The sequence below is a fragment of the Heterocephalus glaber genome, unplaced genomic scaffold, assembly GCF_053883595.1.
Source record: "Heterocephalus glaber isolate CG9 unplaced genomic scaffold, H.glaber_assembly_v1.0 deba00001663, whole genome shotgun sequence".
NCBI lineage: Eukaryota > Metazoa > Chordata > Mammalia > Rodentia > Bathyergidae > Heterocephalus > Heterocephalus glaber.
This window is the reverse complement of record NW_028258404.1, coordinates 456,777-476,963: the sequence shown is the minus strand read 5'-3', so window position 1 is coordinate 476,963 and position 20,187 is coordinate 456,777. Positions and strand designations below refer to the sequence as shown.

At 30.6% G+C, this 20,187-nt stretch overlaps 1 protein-coding gene across 1 annotated transcript in view; it reads right to left on the bottom strand.

The window, feature by feature from the left end:
- LOC147822301 (mirror-image polydactyly gene 1 protein-like) overlaps positions 1-20,187 on the bottom strand; it is a gene marked incomplete at its 3' end in the record, with an annotated part of 93,165 nt that overhangs the window by 17,290 nt on the left and 55,688 nt on the right. The window contains exons 4-6 of the mRNA XM_087197284.1: positions 19,262-19,475; positions 17,321-17,453; positions 15,929-16,034 (exon numbers count right to left, since the gene is read on the bottom strand). Coding sequence (XP_087053410.1) covers positions 15,929-16,034; positions 17,321-17,453; positions 19,262-19,475 — 453 coding nt within the window. The remainder of the gene's footprint in view (positions 1-15,928; positions 16,035-17,320; positions 17,454-19,261; positions 19,476-20,187) is intronic.

Below are 20,187 nucleotides of genomic sequence, written 5' to 3'. Positions count from 1 at the left end.
AAAGAAGGCTGTATGAGAGAATGATTTTGCAGGTAAGAAATAGAGCAGGCTCTTTTGGAAGAGTATTCCTTTTTAAATGTGACATTTCAGAAAATTAAAATAAAGGAAGAGGTGATATGTGTATGTATGCTCACATACACATACACGTGTAGGCACATATGAAGGTTCTTTCTTTCTCAGTAGACAGATAATGAAAGTATACTAAGCCAGAGAATTAATATTGACAGATCTTGGATGTTTTTGAGAAAAAATAGCCATGCCCATGTGGCTGGAGTAAAGTGTTAGAGGGAGAGAGTTCTGGGAGCTAATCCTGGGCCTTATAAGCCATAGTAAAGATTTTAGACATCCTTTAAGCATAATGACAGGTATTATGAAGTTCTGAATGAGGAAATGAGAGGGTTATATGTTTGAAATGGAATATTCTGACTCCTAGGTGAGAAACAGTTGGGCAAGAGTGGAAACAAAGAGGCTATATCAGTCATCTAAGAATTTACTTCAATAACTCTCATAATGAGCTATTCCCTGGAACATTTAATTATCTAGAAATAAATACAGACACTAACCTCAAATTTGGATATCATATTCAAAGACTTTCAGAACAGGAACAATTCAATCAGATTTGTGTTTTAAAGAGACACATCAAAATGTTAGAATACTGATTGTATGTGAAAGATTGGTGGGGGGGAGTTGCAGGTTGGATTGTATATGCTTCTTAATGCATTACATCATCAGTCCAGATGAGAAGTAATAAAATTCTAAACCAATGCAATGACAACAAAAATGAAAAAGAGAAATGGGTTCCATTAATAAGAAAAGAGTAAGACAATAGAACCTAAGAGTTAAGCATTTACTAAAACACAAGAGGACAAAAAATACAGCTGAATTTACTAAGCCATTCCTCAATTTTTCAATAGTATAGTCTATAAAATTTGGAGATTAAAACAATTATTCCTCACTACTGACACACTGATTTTGAAGCAAAAAAAAAAAAAAAAAAAAAAGTCCTAGCATTCAAGGAAAACATTATTTAGAGCCCAGTTCTAGTTTTGTGTAAGATACAGTAAACACGCTAAACTTTCTCTCTGAAGGCAATTGTAAAATCTAGACAGAATACATGGCACAGCCATTCAACCTAAAAATATTAAAATTCAAACCACTACTGAAATGGCCATGAGACTGCCACTTTACTTTACTCTGGGGTCCCCAGCCTGAAGCCAATGTGGCCCCATCTGTCTTAGTCATTTTCTTGTTGCTGGGTTACAGTACATGGCCAGCCAGATCCAGGGTGGAATGGCATGGCAGAGGGGCATAGCAGAGGAATAGCAGTGCACTTTACCATTTCCAGGAAATAGAAAGAAAGTAAGGGTGGAGCCAAGGAGGCAGATAAACCTTGCCAGGTCAGGCCATAGTGACTCACCTCCTGTGACCAGATCCTACTTCCTAACGTGAAGCCAGCTGTAGTGCTGCCAAAGTCCAATCACCTTCCACAAGTGCCATCTCTGAGTGCATGAAGCTTTGGGGAACATCTAGCTATAAACCACAACAAGCTCCAACCACGGCAGAGAACACTGTGGTACATACAAAGATACAAGATTAATTTTCTATCTGGCTGGAGAAAACTCCAAAGAGCTTAGAAACACTGGGGGAAATCTGTTGCTTCTTTAACTGTATTTCCAAATGTTTAGCCCCAAAGGCAACCTCACAAGGAAAGCATTAGCAACAGAGAAGCTATTGGCAAGAAGAAAGCATAGTAGCTAAAACTGTAAGGGACAAGAACCTTACTTCTCTCTCCATTTGGTGAACCCCAGGGAAAATGGTAAACCTTTTTTTTCTCTTGGTTCCTTATACCATGAATTAATAACAAAAGTCAGAGGTTCATACACAGAGGATCATACCCAGAGGATCAAAAAGAACAACCACAAAAGTCCAGAAATCAAAGGAGAAATAGTACAGAGCAAGGATCTTAGGAAAGCAACACCAAGTCAGGCCACAGTGACCCACCTCTTGTGACCAGAAGCTATCTGTAAACCTAAACAGTACATGAATGAATCTGATTCTTATTAGCATTCCAAAGGCCTTGAGATGCAAGCTTAAGAAAAAAATTCCACCCAAATTCTAGACAGACCACTATGAGAGCACAGAAAAGGGATATCAGGACTGATACTGGAATTACTGCTCACCGAAGGTCAGAGGACTGAACCTAAAAGGGTAAACTGTGTGCTAAAACATCAATAGAATGTAAATAAGAACCAGAATCTCTTAAGATAATATGTAAAATGTCCAAGATAAAATAAAAATTATCGGAAAAAAAAAACAAGCAACAAAAATAAAAATGAAAATGCTCCCCTCTCCAAATCTCAACTTGCATGAGAAAAGAGTTGCTAAATGGCAAAGGAGTCAAAATTACCCGAAAAAGAATTTAAGGCAGCTATTATAAAACTGCAATAAATGAGCAAATCACTTGTAAACATTCTAGAAGCAAAAGTTAAAATTAAACACAAAGAAACACATGTTATAAAAACCAAACAAATTTTAGAACTAAAAAAAATTACAATAAAAAACATATTGGATGACCTAAATAGCAGAATGGAAACAGAAAAAGCCAATGAACTTGAAGCAAATGAATAGAAATTATTTGATCTGAATCACTAAAGGAAAAAAGACTAAAAAACGAGCAGAGCCTCAGAACTGTATGACAACAAAGGTCATACACTCTCTGAAATAGAGGAGTGTAGTGGTTAAAAGAAAAAAGAATTGAAGAAATAAGGGCTCAAGAAATTCCCAAGTTGCAAAAGACATAAACCCACAGATAAAAGCACCTAATCCCAAGTAAGATTAATCCAAAAATTCACTCAGACACAAAATAATCCCACTGTTGAAAATTAAAGACAAAGGAGAAATCTTGAAAGCAGAAGGGGGGGCACTATTTATGACAACAATAATTCAAATAACTACTGATTCCCTATAGAATCCATGAAGGCCAGAGAGAAATGGAAAAACATTTTTAAGGAACATAAAGAACTGTTACACCAGAATTCTACATCTTGTAAAAACATTCCCCAGGAATGAAAAGAGAGAGAGAGAGAGACATATTGATTGATTCTTACTTGAAGGAAAAGTAGGAGAACCCATAGACACCAGATCTATCCAAAAAAGAACTCGTAAAGGTTCTTCAGAAAAAAGGGAAATAACAATGGAAGGAAACTCTGAACTGTAGAAATGAAGGAAAACAAAAGAAATCATAATCTGGTGAATACAGTAAACTAGTCCCAATTTCAATAAAATGGTTTGGAGCAAAAATTTAATACTGATGTGTTTTCAGTGTACACAAATGTAATATAAGAAAGGGGTCCCGTAATATGATAAAGTTTTCTACATATCAATTGAAATGGTAAAGTATTAATTCTAAATAAGTTGTAAAAAGTTACATATTTACAAATATGGAAGCCATGAATGATTATATTTTATAATCCATATAGCAGTCACATATATATGAATGATTATATTTTATAATCCATATAGCAGTCATATATATATGTACATTAGTCTATTTGATTATTGAAACTGGAATCTAAAACAGGTTCACATAATACAAAAGATGACAGAGGGGAAAAAAAAAAACCTGAGGAACTAAAAAATAGGGAACAAAATAGAAAAACAAATAAAATGATACCCCTGAACTCACACATAGATAAGCACAAAAATTGAAGATAAAGATAATCAGACTGGACTTTAAAAAGATGATCAATTATATATATCAAGAAATTCACTTTTTAGGTCGGGAATTCAACACTGGAAAAAAAGTCACTTCAAATATAATGATACAAGTACATTAAAAATCAAAAGATGAGAAAACATAAAAAATAAAGCTGACATGGCTAAATTATTATCAAAGTACATGTTAGAGCAAAGAAAATCAATAGATGGATATAGTGATGGATAGATGGATGGAGGGATAGAGTGATATTAATGATATAAAGATATAAAAATTCTAAATATGAATGTACATACATGAAGGAAAAACTGACAAATGAGTAAAAGAAGTCACTAATTATATTGGCAGACTTCAATATGCACTCTAATAGATGAAGTAAACAGAAAATAAGAAATAAGATACAAGAAACGAACACTGTTATCAATCAAGAACTAAATGACATATTTATAAAAGACTGCTCAACAACAGTAAAACACACATTCTTTTCAAGTGCACACGAAAGAGCAAAATACACCAAAACTTTAGTCATTAATTAAGCCTAAAAATTTATAAGAATTGAAATCATACGAAGGATGTTTTCTGGCCATATTGGAATTAAAATAAAAATCAAAAATAACAATAAGAAAGGAATGTAAACAGTATGTACTGTAAACATGTATTAATAAAATAAAAACTAAAAAAAAATAAAAGCAACAAATTTCCAAGCACTTGGAATTAAATAACATATTTCTAACTAAAACATGAATCAAAGAAGTCCCAAGAAAAATTAGAAAATATTTTGAACTGACAATAAAAGTGAAAATGCATCAAAATATGAGAAAGATAATGCAGTTCCTAGAGAAAAAGTTCTACCATTAAATGCACGTATAGATCTCAAATCATCATCTAAGCTCACATCTGAAAAAATTAGGAAAAAATTAAAAAACCCCAATCAAGCAGAAAGGAGAAAATAATAAAGAAAATAATAAAGAAGCCAATATAACTGAAACTTTTTAATAAAGATCCTTGGACATCAAAAATTAGTCATTTGAAATCAGTGAATTTAGTAAATTTCTAGTTGGACTGATCAGGACAAAGCCAGAATGCATAAATGTATATACATCAGTACATACATGAATGAGGTGACATTACTTAAGATACTAAGAGGAAAATACAAGATTATGTATGTAATACCCCAAATTCACCAATTTATATCTGATAAAGTCACTGGCAAATATCAATTAGCAAAGCTCACTAAAACTGTTGGATTTTTTTTTTCAAATACTCTTCTGTATCTAAGATCATATGGTTTTCCTCTTTTTGGTTTGTAAAATTGGTAATTTTGATTTTTTTTTTTTCCTTAGTGGCACTAGGGATTGAACCCAGGGCCTTTGCACTCACTCCAGCCCTTTTAAAAAAATTCTTTTTTCTTTTCTAACACAGGGTCTAAATAAATTGCTAAGCTGCCTAGTCTGGGCTTAAATTTGGGATCCCTCTGCCTCATCTTCCAGTTGATTGATTTTTTTAAATGGTAAACTGATTTTGCTTTCCATAAAATGAATCGCAGACCTAAATGTAAAACGTAAAGTTATAAATCTTTTGAAAGGAAACAGGAAAAAACCTCTGTGGCATTAGAATTAAACCAAAGATTTCTTAACTATAATAACAAAGAATGACCCGTTTTTAAAAAAGAATAGATTGGACTCCAATCTAATTCAACTAAAGATTTCTGCTATTCTAAACAAAGTGATAAGAAAATAAAGCCATAAGCTGGAAAAATGATCGGACAGCATATATCTGATAAAAAATGTGCATCCAGAACAGAAGTTTTAAAACTCAAAACTCGGTAAAAAAACAGCACAATTAAAAATGGACAGAAGACTTAAAGCAGATATACAGATGGAAAGTAATCACATGAACAAGTGTTCAACATTTTCGATTATAGAAATTCGAATTAAAACAATGAGATAACCACAACATACTTATTTTAATGGCTAAAATTAAACACTGTACATATCAAGCATTGACAAGAATGTGTAAGAACTAAAATCTCATACACTGCTGGTAAGAATGTAAGATAATAAAATCAGTGTGTCCATTTCTTTAAAAAATTTAAACATATTCCCACCATAAAATTCAGCTATTCACATAAAGGTGGTTTACCAAGAGATATAAAAGCACATGTCCATACAAAAATGAACACAAATATTCATAGCATATTCATTTATAATCAGCACAATCTATAACCAAATTTTTATTAGCAGATAAGTGGATAAACTATATGACAAATTTTGTTTGGAATAACTAGATAAAAACAGGCATAAAATCAAATGCTTCTAATCATAAAGATAAGCTTAATTAGGAAATTGTTATGAACATAACTTTTAGAAAAATCAATACTTCTCAGCATGATTTTCATAGTTTTTGTCACAACCCCAAGATATCATCATTTTGCTATGTGGCTGTCTATGGTTATACTATTCTTTGACCATATATCAATTAATCATTGCTATTTTGAAAGAAATTTCTGTCCAGAATGTAGTACACAAAAATGAATTTTTCCTTCTAATTCTACAGTCTTTTTTGAGGAAGGACATACATTTTGTATAGTATAGAAAGCAGCACAGTATATAGAAGATTATGGGTTTTGGCTGATATCTCAAGGTACTGTAGTTCAGCAACCTTATTTCTGTAAGTTTATTAAATTATTTTAGCCACAGTTCAGGTATATAAAATAGGTGTAATACAACTGTGGGTAGTTTTAGGGAAAATTAAATTAGACAATGTACAAAAGCTTTTGACCAAATAAATAAAGTGGATCCTAAATAAATGTCAGTTCCATTCTAACATTACTGTTAACATTCTCAACCTACAAATTAAAAATTTTTAGATGCATTACTGTGACTTAATTCGCAGACATATGAATAATGTGATTTTGATTCATTAGGAACATTTGTATTAAAAATTCAGTTCTAAATTCCTATTATTTTAATCTTCTTTATTGACAGGCAACAATTGTAAACAGACTGAAAGAATAATTATTCAGAACTCATTATATATTGTATAGGCATATCACAATTACATAAGAATTAATACAAAATATGATTTAAAATGTTTTTAAATGTTTACATTATAAAAATCTTTTAAGTTATAAGCCAAATAGCATGCAAAATAACGAGATAATTACAAATTAATATGTATATATCACCTGAAATATTCTAGCATATTATAGTAAAAATGCTAATTATTACATTTTAAATGCCAACAGGCTTTCTACTGTTTCTAGAAAGCATGACTAAGATGTTTAAAAGTGACAGATCAAGTTCTATTTATCTTTATATACAGTAGCATTTAACAAAAGGAATAGGGCTAGAAATATATAGGGCTTTAGTAATAAATCTAGTTATTCCTGTCCCTAAAAGTAAAAAAAAGAAATGCTTTATATGAAGGACTTATTCAGTCCTGTGTAAACAAAAAAAATTGTTTTTCTTGGTACTGGGGATTGAACTCGGGTCCTTGAGCTTGCGAGGCAGGCAGCGGAGCCACTGAGCTAAATCCCCGGCCAAAAATTGTTTTTCATTATAATGCTGTTTAAAATCCAGAGGTATATATGAATTTCAAGGAAATTATCATTTAATTATTTTAATGTTAAATTAGAAAACATACAAATGACACATTTAAAATCTGGTTATATGATCTATAAATAAAAAATTTAAAATTAATGTATTATTGAATAATTTTTAACATCTACTACATGTGAAATTTGATTATGAAAAAACTTGTTCTTTCTAGAATTCAGTATTTTTAAACCATCGATATGCAACTCTCAAACATTTTTTGTAAAGAAAATTTAATTGTAAACACTGAGCTTTTCCAAGGTAGATGACTATTACAAAGTTCACTAGAAAATCAATATAGCATTTTAGTTGGAATTTGCTCATTAAACACCCACAGCTCTAATGCAAATTATGATGGAATGAATAAAGCAAATACGCATGCTTCTTTCTTTTTATTAAATGTAAAATCTACTGTTAATTGCATCTCGTATGTCATACAAACTTTTCTCCTTAACTATTAAATAGAAGCTTTAACAAAAGTCATTAGAGATTCTCTTTCTTTGACTTGAATAAATTTCAATATTTGTTCAGTAAAGGTTCACAGCAGTTAAATTACATTAACAAATATTATTAGCTACTATGTAAGCCAACCAAGTAAAATACTTATATTGTAGGTAAAACAAATCATTGGGTGTTTACAATAATATTTGGATATCTCCATTTTTAAACATGGTTATCAAATATCCTGTAATTCTTAGTCAAATGAGAAAGATTCAGAGAGGATCACCCCTACCCCCCTACCACCAAATACTCAAATTTGTTTAGTAAGCTAATTGTTTTCTAATATGGACAAGAGTAAATATGAAGAAGCTGAACCATACTAAGTATGAGTTTATTGAGTCAAAGCAGAGTACATATTTTCTTAGAACCCAAGTCTATTGACAAACCCATATTCTACACTTTGCAAACTACTTTTAAAATACAGTCCAAGTGAGACAGTATATTGGAAAACATTCTAGTTTAAACAGTGAACCATGAGTCTCTAAATAACATAATTTGAAGGATAGACATTTCTCAGGGAAAAGAATCCATTTAACAACATCCTCATGGTAGTTATGCAAATATAAAATTAAGGAGAGGGAAAAGTTGGATTTTAGCATATTAAATAATCACAGTATAATTTATTTTCCAAATTTCTAAGCAACATACATAATACAGACAATAGTTTAGTAAAAGAATAACCTTTACTAAATATTAAAGAATTTCTGTTTCTTTGAGTATCTACTACTACAGCTTCACATGAGATATAAGCATTTTGGAGGGATTTATGATGATGTTAAATGTGTTCCTAGCAAATGTGATAATGAAATTATATATTATATATAAATTATATATAAATACATATTCAAAAGCCACAAACATTACACTATGTCTTTTAATATCTTTAAAATTATGTCTTTCTTTGCATAAATTGGATACTGGGAATTTTAAAATAGAGGCTAATGCCCCACACCAGCAGAAAATTAACTTTTACTTGAAGTTGTCTGACATTTGTTTTGTCATGACAATGCTCACTTATTATTCCAGAACTTCTTTTATAGAACAGATTGTTCTTCTAAAACTGGATTTGATTTTTCAACATTTTATACAATTATTTTGTAATTTTTTTAAATTAAAAAGCAATGTAGTCTCATAAAAATTTGGAAGCCACAAGTATTTCATAGTTTTAAGTTTGTGTATAATAAAAATAAATAGGATGTGTTCATAAATCCTATAATATTCTTTTAAAAATATGAAAAAGTGCATGAAATTTTATCATTTGGATAGGCCATATTTTATACCACTAAGATATTCTTAATATTACATTTTATACTGTCCTCAACTATTCACTGTATAAACAACACTGTAATGAACATTTCTGTGAACAAAACTCCATGTACACACATATCTAATTGGAAAAATTTTAAAACTACATAAGACTACATTAAAAGTCTACATTAATATCTACATTAATATCTACTGTCAAACTTTTCTTTGTAAAGTTCTTATAAATTCACATGCAGAAGTATAGAAACTCTTAAAGATTAATTAGGAAATTATATGAACTTTTGTAAGTTTAAGTAGCAAAACTATAAAACATGAACTTATAAAATAATATCCTCAATTACACATATTTATATTTGCTTACTACAGATAACTCAAAGATAATATAAAATCACATTCTAAAGTATGTTCATTATTAACAAATATTTAAAATATTGATATTAGATTTAACATATTGTTACTATTCCTGAAGTATTAAAATCAGTATCAATAATCTTATGCTTTTAAAATATAATTTTAACATATATTTTACTTATTTACTATACAAGCTGTACTACATTTTAATAGATACCAGTATGAAAATTATGTGAAATGTAAATGCTACCTAACCCTTTTCCAATATGATTTCCTCTTTGGAATCATTAATCAAACATGTGAAAATGTCTTATTGCATCCTAAAGTTTTATTATTTTATGTGTAAAATATACTAATTACATATATTCTCAAATACTTGCTATAATGCTAAATTCCAGTATGCCTAATCATATAAAATATTTCCAATTGTAGGTTACTGTTGCACAACAGATTCTCTATCCACTCAATTTGTGTTTTTCCAGAAAAAAGAATAAATCTTTATTGGAAGAGAGGATACAAAATTAGCCATACTCTGTTCTCATATTATCTGGCTTGACACTTGTCAAAACTCATCCTGATTCACGGAATTCTGTAGCCAAAGTCAGAATCAACATCCTATCACTATTTTATCCACTACATAGAGCTTGGTCTCTTTTTATCTGAAATTACTAGTCATACTCTAGAAACCTTTTTTTCTTACAAATTAAAAAATAAATGTGCATATATATTTAATACTCCATTATAATTTAATGCTATTAAGGCATTCAAATATTAGAGGAAAGGCAATCACATTTTATTCATGGTCACTGTTATATACACAGAAAAATGAGATTGTAATGAGTTTTATTTCATAAAAGTAAGGACCCTATTTTCTATGCTTTTTATATATAGGATTAATTAACTTTTGTTCTTTTAAATCATTAGATAGTTGACATAATCTGAGCTATGATATAAAGTAACAATTTTTGAACAAAGAAATAATGTAAACATTTGCTATTACATCACAGTTTTTATTCTTCCATTTTAATTAGTTGGGCTGTCTTGATATATCTGCTATAATGATAGGTTACACATCTATAATTTTAACATAATTTACATTTTAACCTCAAAAGACAAATTTAAATTGTTAATTTCAGGGATCCTCTGGACAATCCTCTCTTCTCTATCAAAAATAAATTAACATTCCCTCTAATAAGGAAGGATTGATAATATTTTTTGTTATTTACATAGTACCAGTCTATATTTGGGTGCATAGAAAGAAATCTATGTTTAAAGAGAAAAAGGCAGTTTATATGCTTGCACTGTCAGTTTGAGTAAGCTAAGCAAATTATTTTACCTTTGAATTACATGCTAAAACATAGTATAATAGGTAGATAGATAGATAAATAGACAGACAGACAGACTATTTATAAACACAAGACTTAGCAACTAAGGAGTTCTTTTGGCTAAAACCCAATATTGGCTTTATTTCAGTTTAATTGGAAGAGGATCTCAAATTCATCTTCTCCATGAGATATCAGGAACCTGGATTTCTCTTTGTACCAAAGGTTAATAAGAAATGTGTCTGCAAAAGTCAAACAGCATTAAATACCAAAAACTGATTATTATTCTACAGGAGTTGTTCTGTCATTCATAATCTCTCCATGCTCCAACCTTCCACAGCTAATCTTTAATGGATGACATGCAAGAAAGAAAAATAACTAACATATAAAGCAGAGGCTTTAATGTGAGCTTTTAAGAAATAGAAAAATAAGGACCTTAAAGAAATATAAATATTTTAAGTATCACAAAAATAATATAAGAAAAACTACTTTTATGTAAAATTTAAATGTCACCTGTATATTGCAAATGCAACAGAATAATAAAAATTAAAGAGGCAGTAAACATTAGACAACGCCTACTAAGACTTTTTAGGAAAAAGAAAAGGTTTAATTGAACAAGCTATTTTTAAAAGTTATAACCACAGTACTGCAAACAAAGCAAATAAATAGATGCAAGTCAGACCATACAATATTCTCTTATTGTCAAATTCAACTGAATTCAAATACATTTTGAAATGTTTATAATTTAATCATTTTTAGGTGAGAAGAAATATTTACCTCAATGAAAATATTTAGCATTTCTGCTGTATTTCTTTAAAATATCCCCTAGTTTTTAAAGACCATACATGCTAACAACTGTCAAACTGTGTTATCTATGCATCTAATTTAATGAGTCAAAACACGCTGAAAAGTCTTAAACAGCTACAATGAAATAAATTTTTCCCAATGTAAACACATAGGGAGGACTGAACTAGTCATTTCAGCTTTTCCAAACACCAAGTAATACCTACTTATCATATTTTTCCTTTCTTTCTTTGTAGATTTTTAAATTTTTTCAAACCTTCTAAAGTTAAATCTAAAATTATGGAAAACAGAAAACCGAAGTTAAAATAATAAAACGCTTTATAAATTACTTAAGGTGGGTGTGGTGGCCCATGCCTGTAGTCCCAGCACTTGAGAGGCTAAGGTAGGAGAATCCCTGTGAGTTCAAGGCCGGCTTGGGCTACATAGTGAGTTCAAGGCCAGCCTGCAATACATAATGAGACCCTGTCTCAAAAAAATAAAGAAAAAAATTACTTTAAAAAAGAAAAGCCAATTCTTTATGAAACAGAACTATGATTATAAATAACTATAGACTACAGTATTTATACTATAATTAATATGGGACAGTTATTTCTATCACTACAAAACTATCAGAACACTGAATTTGTTACCATTAGACAAAGAAATCTTGAAAAAACAAGATAGGAACTCATAATAATCATTTATTAGCATAATGACCATTTACTGAGTGACTACAAGTTAACCATATCATAAACATTATCTCACTTAAATGCCACAGCCACCAGTGGCAGGTTTTAAAGAAGGCTTGATGAAGCTGTTATCACACACAGTAAGTGATATAATGTTAGAAGAAAGGTCTGAATCCAAAGTTGAGTATATAACTGCTACCTACACCTGCATGGTGTATTATAATTGAGAAGGGTTGCAGGCAAAAAGAAATCCTTGAAATCTAAAACCTGTCTTATTTGCTGATGTATATTCAGTGCCTAATTCAGCATCAAATATATAATAGAACCTTAACAACTGCTTCTTATTTGATTTGCAAAGAAGTTGGTATTGCCCCTGTGAAATAATTAACACCTAATAAACAGATTTTTGATGATGATCATAACAAAAATGATGTATAATAAAAAAGGAAAGAATCAATCCAGAGATTTGACCATCACAGAAGTCACAATTGAGTTTCAAAATATTGTGAGATCAAATAGAATAACACTGTTTGTATGTTATAAAAACCAACAGGGAAAGAAAATTTATAAATTACATTTAAATCCTTCTTATTGCTAAGAACAGTTTGCCACAGGAATATAAGCCCAAATATTTTGTATTTCATTTATTTTATTTTGGATTCACATTTTAGTAAAATATGTTAGTGATATTAAGTGTGTGTGTGTGTATCTGTCTGTAACATCAGAAATTTCTTACAATCCAATTCTTCCAATTTTTCATCCATTTTTCAGTTTATTTCCCTTTCAACATCTATTAATAGTAAACCACTTTTAATTAAAAGCTAAATGGATAAAACATCTTTTTATGACTTCTGCCATTAATAACATCAAAACTAAGAGTTTCATGAAGATAAAATAAAGTGTTATTACATTATATTAAAGCTACAACTTACTGAGTACTACCAATTATATATCAGGAATTTTCATACATCATCCCTAATCCTTAAAATAAATCTAGTAAATTAGTTAATTTTACATTGTCCATGTGAAAAAGTAAGCTTGAATAAGCTAAGTAACTAAGAAACTCAGGTTTACAGTCACTATTAAGTGTTAAAGCTATGATTTAAACCTGGGTCAATCTGACTCCAATGCTTTCCATCTTCCCATTTGCTTCAAACCACTTTATGAACTGAATACATGTTTTATGTGGTTTTAACTGTTCCATATTCTATAAATTATACAAATATCTGGTAAAACAAGATGGATTAATATATACATAAATTACACGACACACAGAGAGACATAAAAATAAATATAAGAGGAATCTGAAAGACTAGAAAAACAGCATGGATAAAATGGCAAAACTGGATCACAGCCATCATATGGTTTTTATAAAACTTTGGTTTATAGTCTTTATGTCTTAGCCCTATCATAGGAATTATTTTAAGGTTAGCATGAAGTCATTTTTTAAAATATCACATCTTTTGAAAGTAATGTTTGCTTTTTCAAAAAGTAAATCTACTACAGATTCATTGTAAAAGACCTGAAAAGGGGAGAAATTGTTCATCAAAACATTAATAGCTCCATTTAAAAACCATCAAAATTTGCCTTTTTATATTATATATATGTATGAATATACTTTTAACAGAATTATAGTTTCCCTCTGCTTATTTCACTTAACATTGAGTTTAGTTTTCTGCATTATCAATTATTCTTCAGAAAGTTTTTAATTACCGCACAATGTCTTGTAGTATAAATGTCATAATTTAATAATTCTCTCACCGTTTGGTTACTTATCTTGCCATAACTAATGTTATATGAATACCCTTATATAAAATCTTTGTATTTTATATATAAAAGTAGATATTTCCTTAGACTACCTCATGTTTTAACATTTTGCATCTTATTTCTTATTTTCAATGTACTTTAGATGTTTTTAAAGTATTACTTTTGTGGAACTTTTTTTTTAAACATTTATGTTTTGTGTAAGAATACTATCATACTTACAAATGTGTGCATATTCATAATATACTTTACCAAATACACTTTTTGACTATATAAACAAGTAGTGACACAAACAAACATCCACACTTATATGAATTATTTGTTCTTCATGTTATAAGAAACCAAGAATACATGACAGGTAATCATGGACCTATACTGTTTCTCTTATTAAGATAATAGGCTTGATTTCTTTTGTTGATGTTTTTGCTTTTTGTCTGCACTTGGTACTGATCAAGAAGATAAGAATAGATGTATAGGGTCGGTGATTTAGCTCAGTGGCGCCGTGCCTGCCTTGCAAGTGCAAGGTCCCGAGTTTGATCCCTGGTACCAGAAAAAAAATAATGCGCAAAACACACACACACACACACACACACACACACACACTATATGTATGTATATATTCAGGTAATGATAACTTATGAAAACAGTTTAAGAGCCATCATGGGACTGGAGTTACTATAGTTTCAAACTAGTGCAACTTTCAAGTTGTTCTAAACCTGTATTTGAATTATTTACTTTTAACATATTATTAATCTTATATATTACTCTATTTCAAACCAAAACACAAAAACTTTCTAGCAGTTTAACATTAATATAAAAGTAACCATATGGCATTCAGCTGGAGTATTTATTTTTGATCACCTTGGCTGCATTTTCATAGTAATGTTTACTTCTATTTACCACAGTAATTTTTTTGTGTGTGTACCAGGGATCGAACTTGGGACCTTGAGCTTCGCGAGGCAGGTGGCAGCACCAGTGAGCTAACTTTCTGGCTCAACCACAGTAATACTTTGAAGATAGGCTATATAGTAGTTCATCAAACCTCTGCCCTAAAGTTCCCAAATTCTTTCACATACATAATCAGTTTAAGTGCTTGGAAAGCATACTTCTAACCTCAGACTAATCATATAATTATTTCTTAAAACTCTTCCAATTGATGTATAAATTTTAAATAATCTCTCAAATGCCTCTGAATGTTAATGTCTATTATTTTATGAACTTCACCTTCCTTAACACTTAAAAACAGTGTGAGGGAGAGAGCCACAGGGCTTACAAGATGGAGATCACAGACTTTGGAATCACCTGATCATATCTGTAACAAATTATAGATATGTTGAAAAAGTTTCTCCTTGCAAAGACCTGTGAGTAAAGACAGACTCTAGAATATATTTAAGGCAGTGATTTATAGCATTAAACTGTGGCCACCTTTCACTTTAATCTCAGAGACAACATTTCTATTATCATTATCAGATGTCAACTTATTAATTGCACAAAACAGATTTTTTTATCAAATGCAGGTTTCCATTGGCAATGAATATATGACTATCTCCATACAAAGGACAAGTATTTCCTCTCAACAAGCTAAAACAATAAGTGGTATTTGAACTGCTGGTTGAAAGGTAGAGGCACTGGTAATCATTATTTCCCCTTGTTTGTTCAGGCCCTTCCAACAAAACAAACAACCTTTTTGTGATTGGATTGACATGGTGTTAACAATGCATTTAATGCCCAAATCAGTATGAATACAGGTAAAGCTCTCACTAATACCAGTACCAGGATGTTAAAGCCACCTATTTTCTAAGCAGCCAAAAAAAAAAAAAAAAAAGGACGGTGCTTCACCTCCTTTGGCAAATAAGGCGGTATGCTAGTATTCACCAAGATACATCATATAAAAACCTCTGTATGATTCTTCAGGCCCTATGCCAACACTCAATACTATACCTGCTGTCTTTTCAGCAATTTTAGCTTCCGCTGTTTTTTCTTGGAGTTCCAGCTTAAGCTTTAATTTTTTCTGTTCTTTATTTTCTCTAGTCAGTTTTTCTTGAAGCTAAAACACATTGAAAACATGTTAATTTTATCTGATAAACATCTTCCACAGATAAAGTTAATTCCAAAGTAAAATTCTGTTTTTTCCTAAATCTTTGTGTAATATTACACTTAACTGCACAAATATATTAAATTCAAATGAAAAATTAAAGTGGTAAAATATTTTATAAAGTAATGGATATTTTTAATGATACAGAAATTATAAAAAGAGGAACAACATTATCATTAAAATAATTACTCCAAAAACAATCTCGTCTATTCTTTTGTTTTAAAGCAAAACATTAGAAGGGATTTGCCTAATAAACTAACTGATAGCACATTTTTACAGCTTTTCTTAATAATTCCAATATTTTGAAACAAATGTATAAAGATAATCATCTTAATATCTGATACAAATCTTTTGTGAATGTTATCTCATCATATTCCATTTAAATTGGCACTGGCCGTTGACTCATAATTGGGATGTAATAACTGCTAAATGAAAGTACAGGAAATGTCTCATGCTCTCATACAGAATGATTCCAAATTTTTTAAATTTCTTCCTAGGCTTTTGTCATTTGTTTTTTTTGTTTTTTTTCCAGACATGATCAACATTCCTAACACCATGCTTTGATTTGATAAGGTCAAACAGTAAGAATATTAAAATCTAAAAACTATTAAAATCAGAAAAGTATGTAGGGTTTTTTTTTCAAAAAGGAAGGCACAGAAAATTAAAATTATTTAATAATATTACTTAGAGCTCAGAGGAATGTAACTAGAATAAAAGTTAGAAAAGAAAAATAAAATATAATATGACAAATGGGATTACATAAAATGAAATAGTATATAACACAACTAAATGACAATATCACCAAGTCTTGCTACTTTAACATTTAATTTCATTTACTGTATTATAGAAATGAAATACAGGGCACAGCTACTAATAAAAAAAAGAAAAGTTAAGAAAGTAACATAAAACTAATGCCTAATATTTATTTTTCATAATGGTGAAGTAAAGTTTTCAACAGCAAAACTTGAAAGAGTCTGTTTTTTTTTCTTTTGGTAGGTACCTACATATGGTACCATAGGTTTATAAAAGAAAAGAAAGTGACATTACAGATCAGCAAGGCAGGAAACCAAAAAAATTTTATTTTCACAGCCAATTATTTAGGTCAACCATATTCTGATGGCAAAGAATGGCAACAGCATAAAGTATACAATAAAAGCTGAATAATGATGGGCAACAAGGAAAATTTAGATCAAATGCTGAAAGAATATTGTACAATGATCACATTTCCTACATTATACCTTTTTATTGCTTGTTCTGAGTATATCCAATTCTTCTAGAAGAAATGCTACTGTCTCTTTATTTACATCTGAAGTTACTTGATAAGGAATCGTATATTCATAACGTAGATCATTCTTTCTATATTCCATAATGCTGTAATAAGGAAAACTAGTAAATAATACATATATATATATAATTTTATACAAGATCTATACATTTTACACTTCAAATAAAAACATTAAATTACTTTCAAGGTAAGTATGCAAAGTACCTAATTTTAAATTTCTTTTTATTTTATATTAAGAAAATACTAAGGCCTGGGGATTTAGCTCAGTGGTTCTGCTGCCTGCCTCACAAGCGCAAGCTCCCGAGTTCGATCCCTGGTACCAAAACAAACAAAAAACCCAAGAAAATACCATGGATAAAAAAAAAAAATCAATTTCACAGAGAGATGCCAATCTATGGACTATGCCAATTAAATTTATGGAAAGCATTTAGTAAGAGACTGCGTTTGGTCTGGGATTTTGCTCAGTGGTTCCACCGCCTGCCTCACAAACAAGGTCCTGAGTTCGATCCCCTGTACCAAAACAAAAAAAACAAAAAAAAAAAAGAGAGAGACCGCATGTAGTTCAGTATACAGTATTCAGTAAAAGCTTTTACAAGCTTAAAAACTTATTTCAATTTGCATTTCTAGCTAGGATTCTAGTTATAGTTCTCATTTTTCTGAAAGTGGGAACAGTAATCAAATAATTTGTAAAATTTTATTGAAAGTATCATATTTTCATTATTCAAAACATGAAAAATGTATTCCTCAAATATTTAAGGGCAAGTATAATGGCTTTTTTAAACATTTGGTATGCTACTTGAGAATAGAATTAATCTGTAAACAAGCAGTATAAAGAAAGGGAAGGGAAAAAAGATGTTTTTTGAAGGCACTGTAATAAATTTTTAAGCTTAGGTAAATCTTGTTGTCACAAAGAAAAATTTAGTAGTGAGGCCAGGGGTGGTCAAAGCAACACTAGTTAACATTTATCTCCTGTTACAATTATACTAGAGATTTCATAATCTGGCTTTAGACCAAACTCAACTATTTGTTTTCCCCATGTGGTCATAAAAACATTTATCCTTTCTTCATTCTTGTTTCTGCCACCTACAACAAACATACCCCAAAATGCACCTCAGGAAGAATCTAACTGATGCTAATGGAGAGGAACTTGTCAATATAGCACCTACTTCATCATGTGATAATATTTATGAATATTCTGAACACTTTGCAAGCAAATAGAAATGGCAACCTATATGAAAAACCCTGATAAAATAGTTATCTACAAAATATGATTCTGTCCACACAGAAAACATAATTGAGTTTTTAAATTCTAACTGTATCTTCATAGCACATGACTAATCATCACAGTATCTGAATCTCATAGATAAAAGACAGGAATCACAAATTCAAATCCCTTCATGAGAAACACATGATGGATGGGTAAAAGCTGCAGAATGTGAAATAATAAGGAAAGCAAATGGTAGATACAAGGTCCTTTGAAAGCTTTCAAATTCATTTAGATACAAAATGGTGCTAACCAAAACCAAAACATACCTTTGGGCTTAATTTGTCCTATAGGTGCTGCCAGTTTTTGGCTTTGATGAATACTATTCTATTTAAATCAATCATGCTATTATTTCCACATCCATAATGAAAGGTCACATAAAATAATATTGAACAAGAAATAAAATCTTATTGCCTTCTTTCAAACTCACCCTGTACTTTTTCATTTAGCTATCTGGACACATCATATCAATATCATGGAAACAAGAGAAAACACTGGCAGATTCCCCACATTCACATAAATTAATGACATACCAAATTTAGCTCACACCTAAAGGAAGAAAAAGAAGAACAGGAGAAAAAGTTCTTTCGGTTTTAAATTTCTCAATCTAAGGCTGATAGCAGTACTCACTTTTCAGAAGTGTCATCATCTGGATTAGGACTGATGACCAGAAAACTCCTTGATTTCTGCCCGGGCGGTTCAGTGCCCTCATTTGTGACTTCTTTAACTAAGTCACTGGATTTCTGATGCAAGCTTCCCTCAGATTTAACAGCTAGTTGTTCATCTGGCTGTGTACTTTTATTTATCCCTGTAGTGCCTTGTTCAATATGAATGTGGGCTATATCTATATTTAAACAAATAAAACACATGATACATAAAATGCCATAGCTATATATTAAAAATACCTCCATCAAATGAATATTTTGTGGAAATAATTAGTCTTGTAACTGGAAACATATACTTACTAGCCTTGCTTTTACTGTAATCAAGTAAGTTTCCATTTCTATGGTCAAAAGACATTTAGGATAGTGGTTCATAACCTTGGCTACATATTGCAATAACCCAAGGAGTTTTTTAAAACCCAAAGCCCACGCCACACTATATAATAAATGAGTCAAAATTTCTGGGAGTGGGATCTTTTCCATATTTTTTAGTTCCCCAGATGATCCTAACATATAATAATTTTCTAACTTTAAAAAATCATCTGCTGGGGGGAAAGGGTTGAGACAAGGTCTTGCTGTGCAGTACAGGCTGGCCTTCAACACACTATGTAGACCAGGCTGGCTGCAAACTCTTGGTGATCCTCAGGCCTCAGCCTCCTGAGTGCTGGGATTACAGGTGTGTGCAACCACGCCCAGCCCACCTGCTTTTTAGTGATACTTTCTCCAACCTGCCAAACTTAAAATGTTTTTCATGCAGAAAAGAGTTATTTTAGAATAAAAAAGGATATAAGAGCATTTATAAATAAAGTCTCTTCCACAAAGTATTTATTCCGAATAGATTCTTTGTCCCTGTTTTAGCCACAGCCAGTTATAAGATTCAAGTACAGACATGAT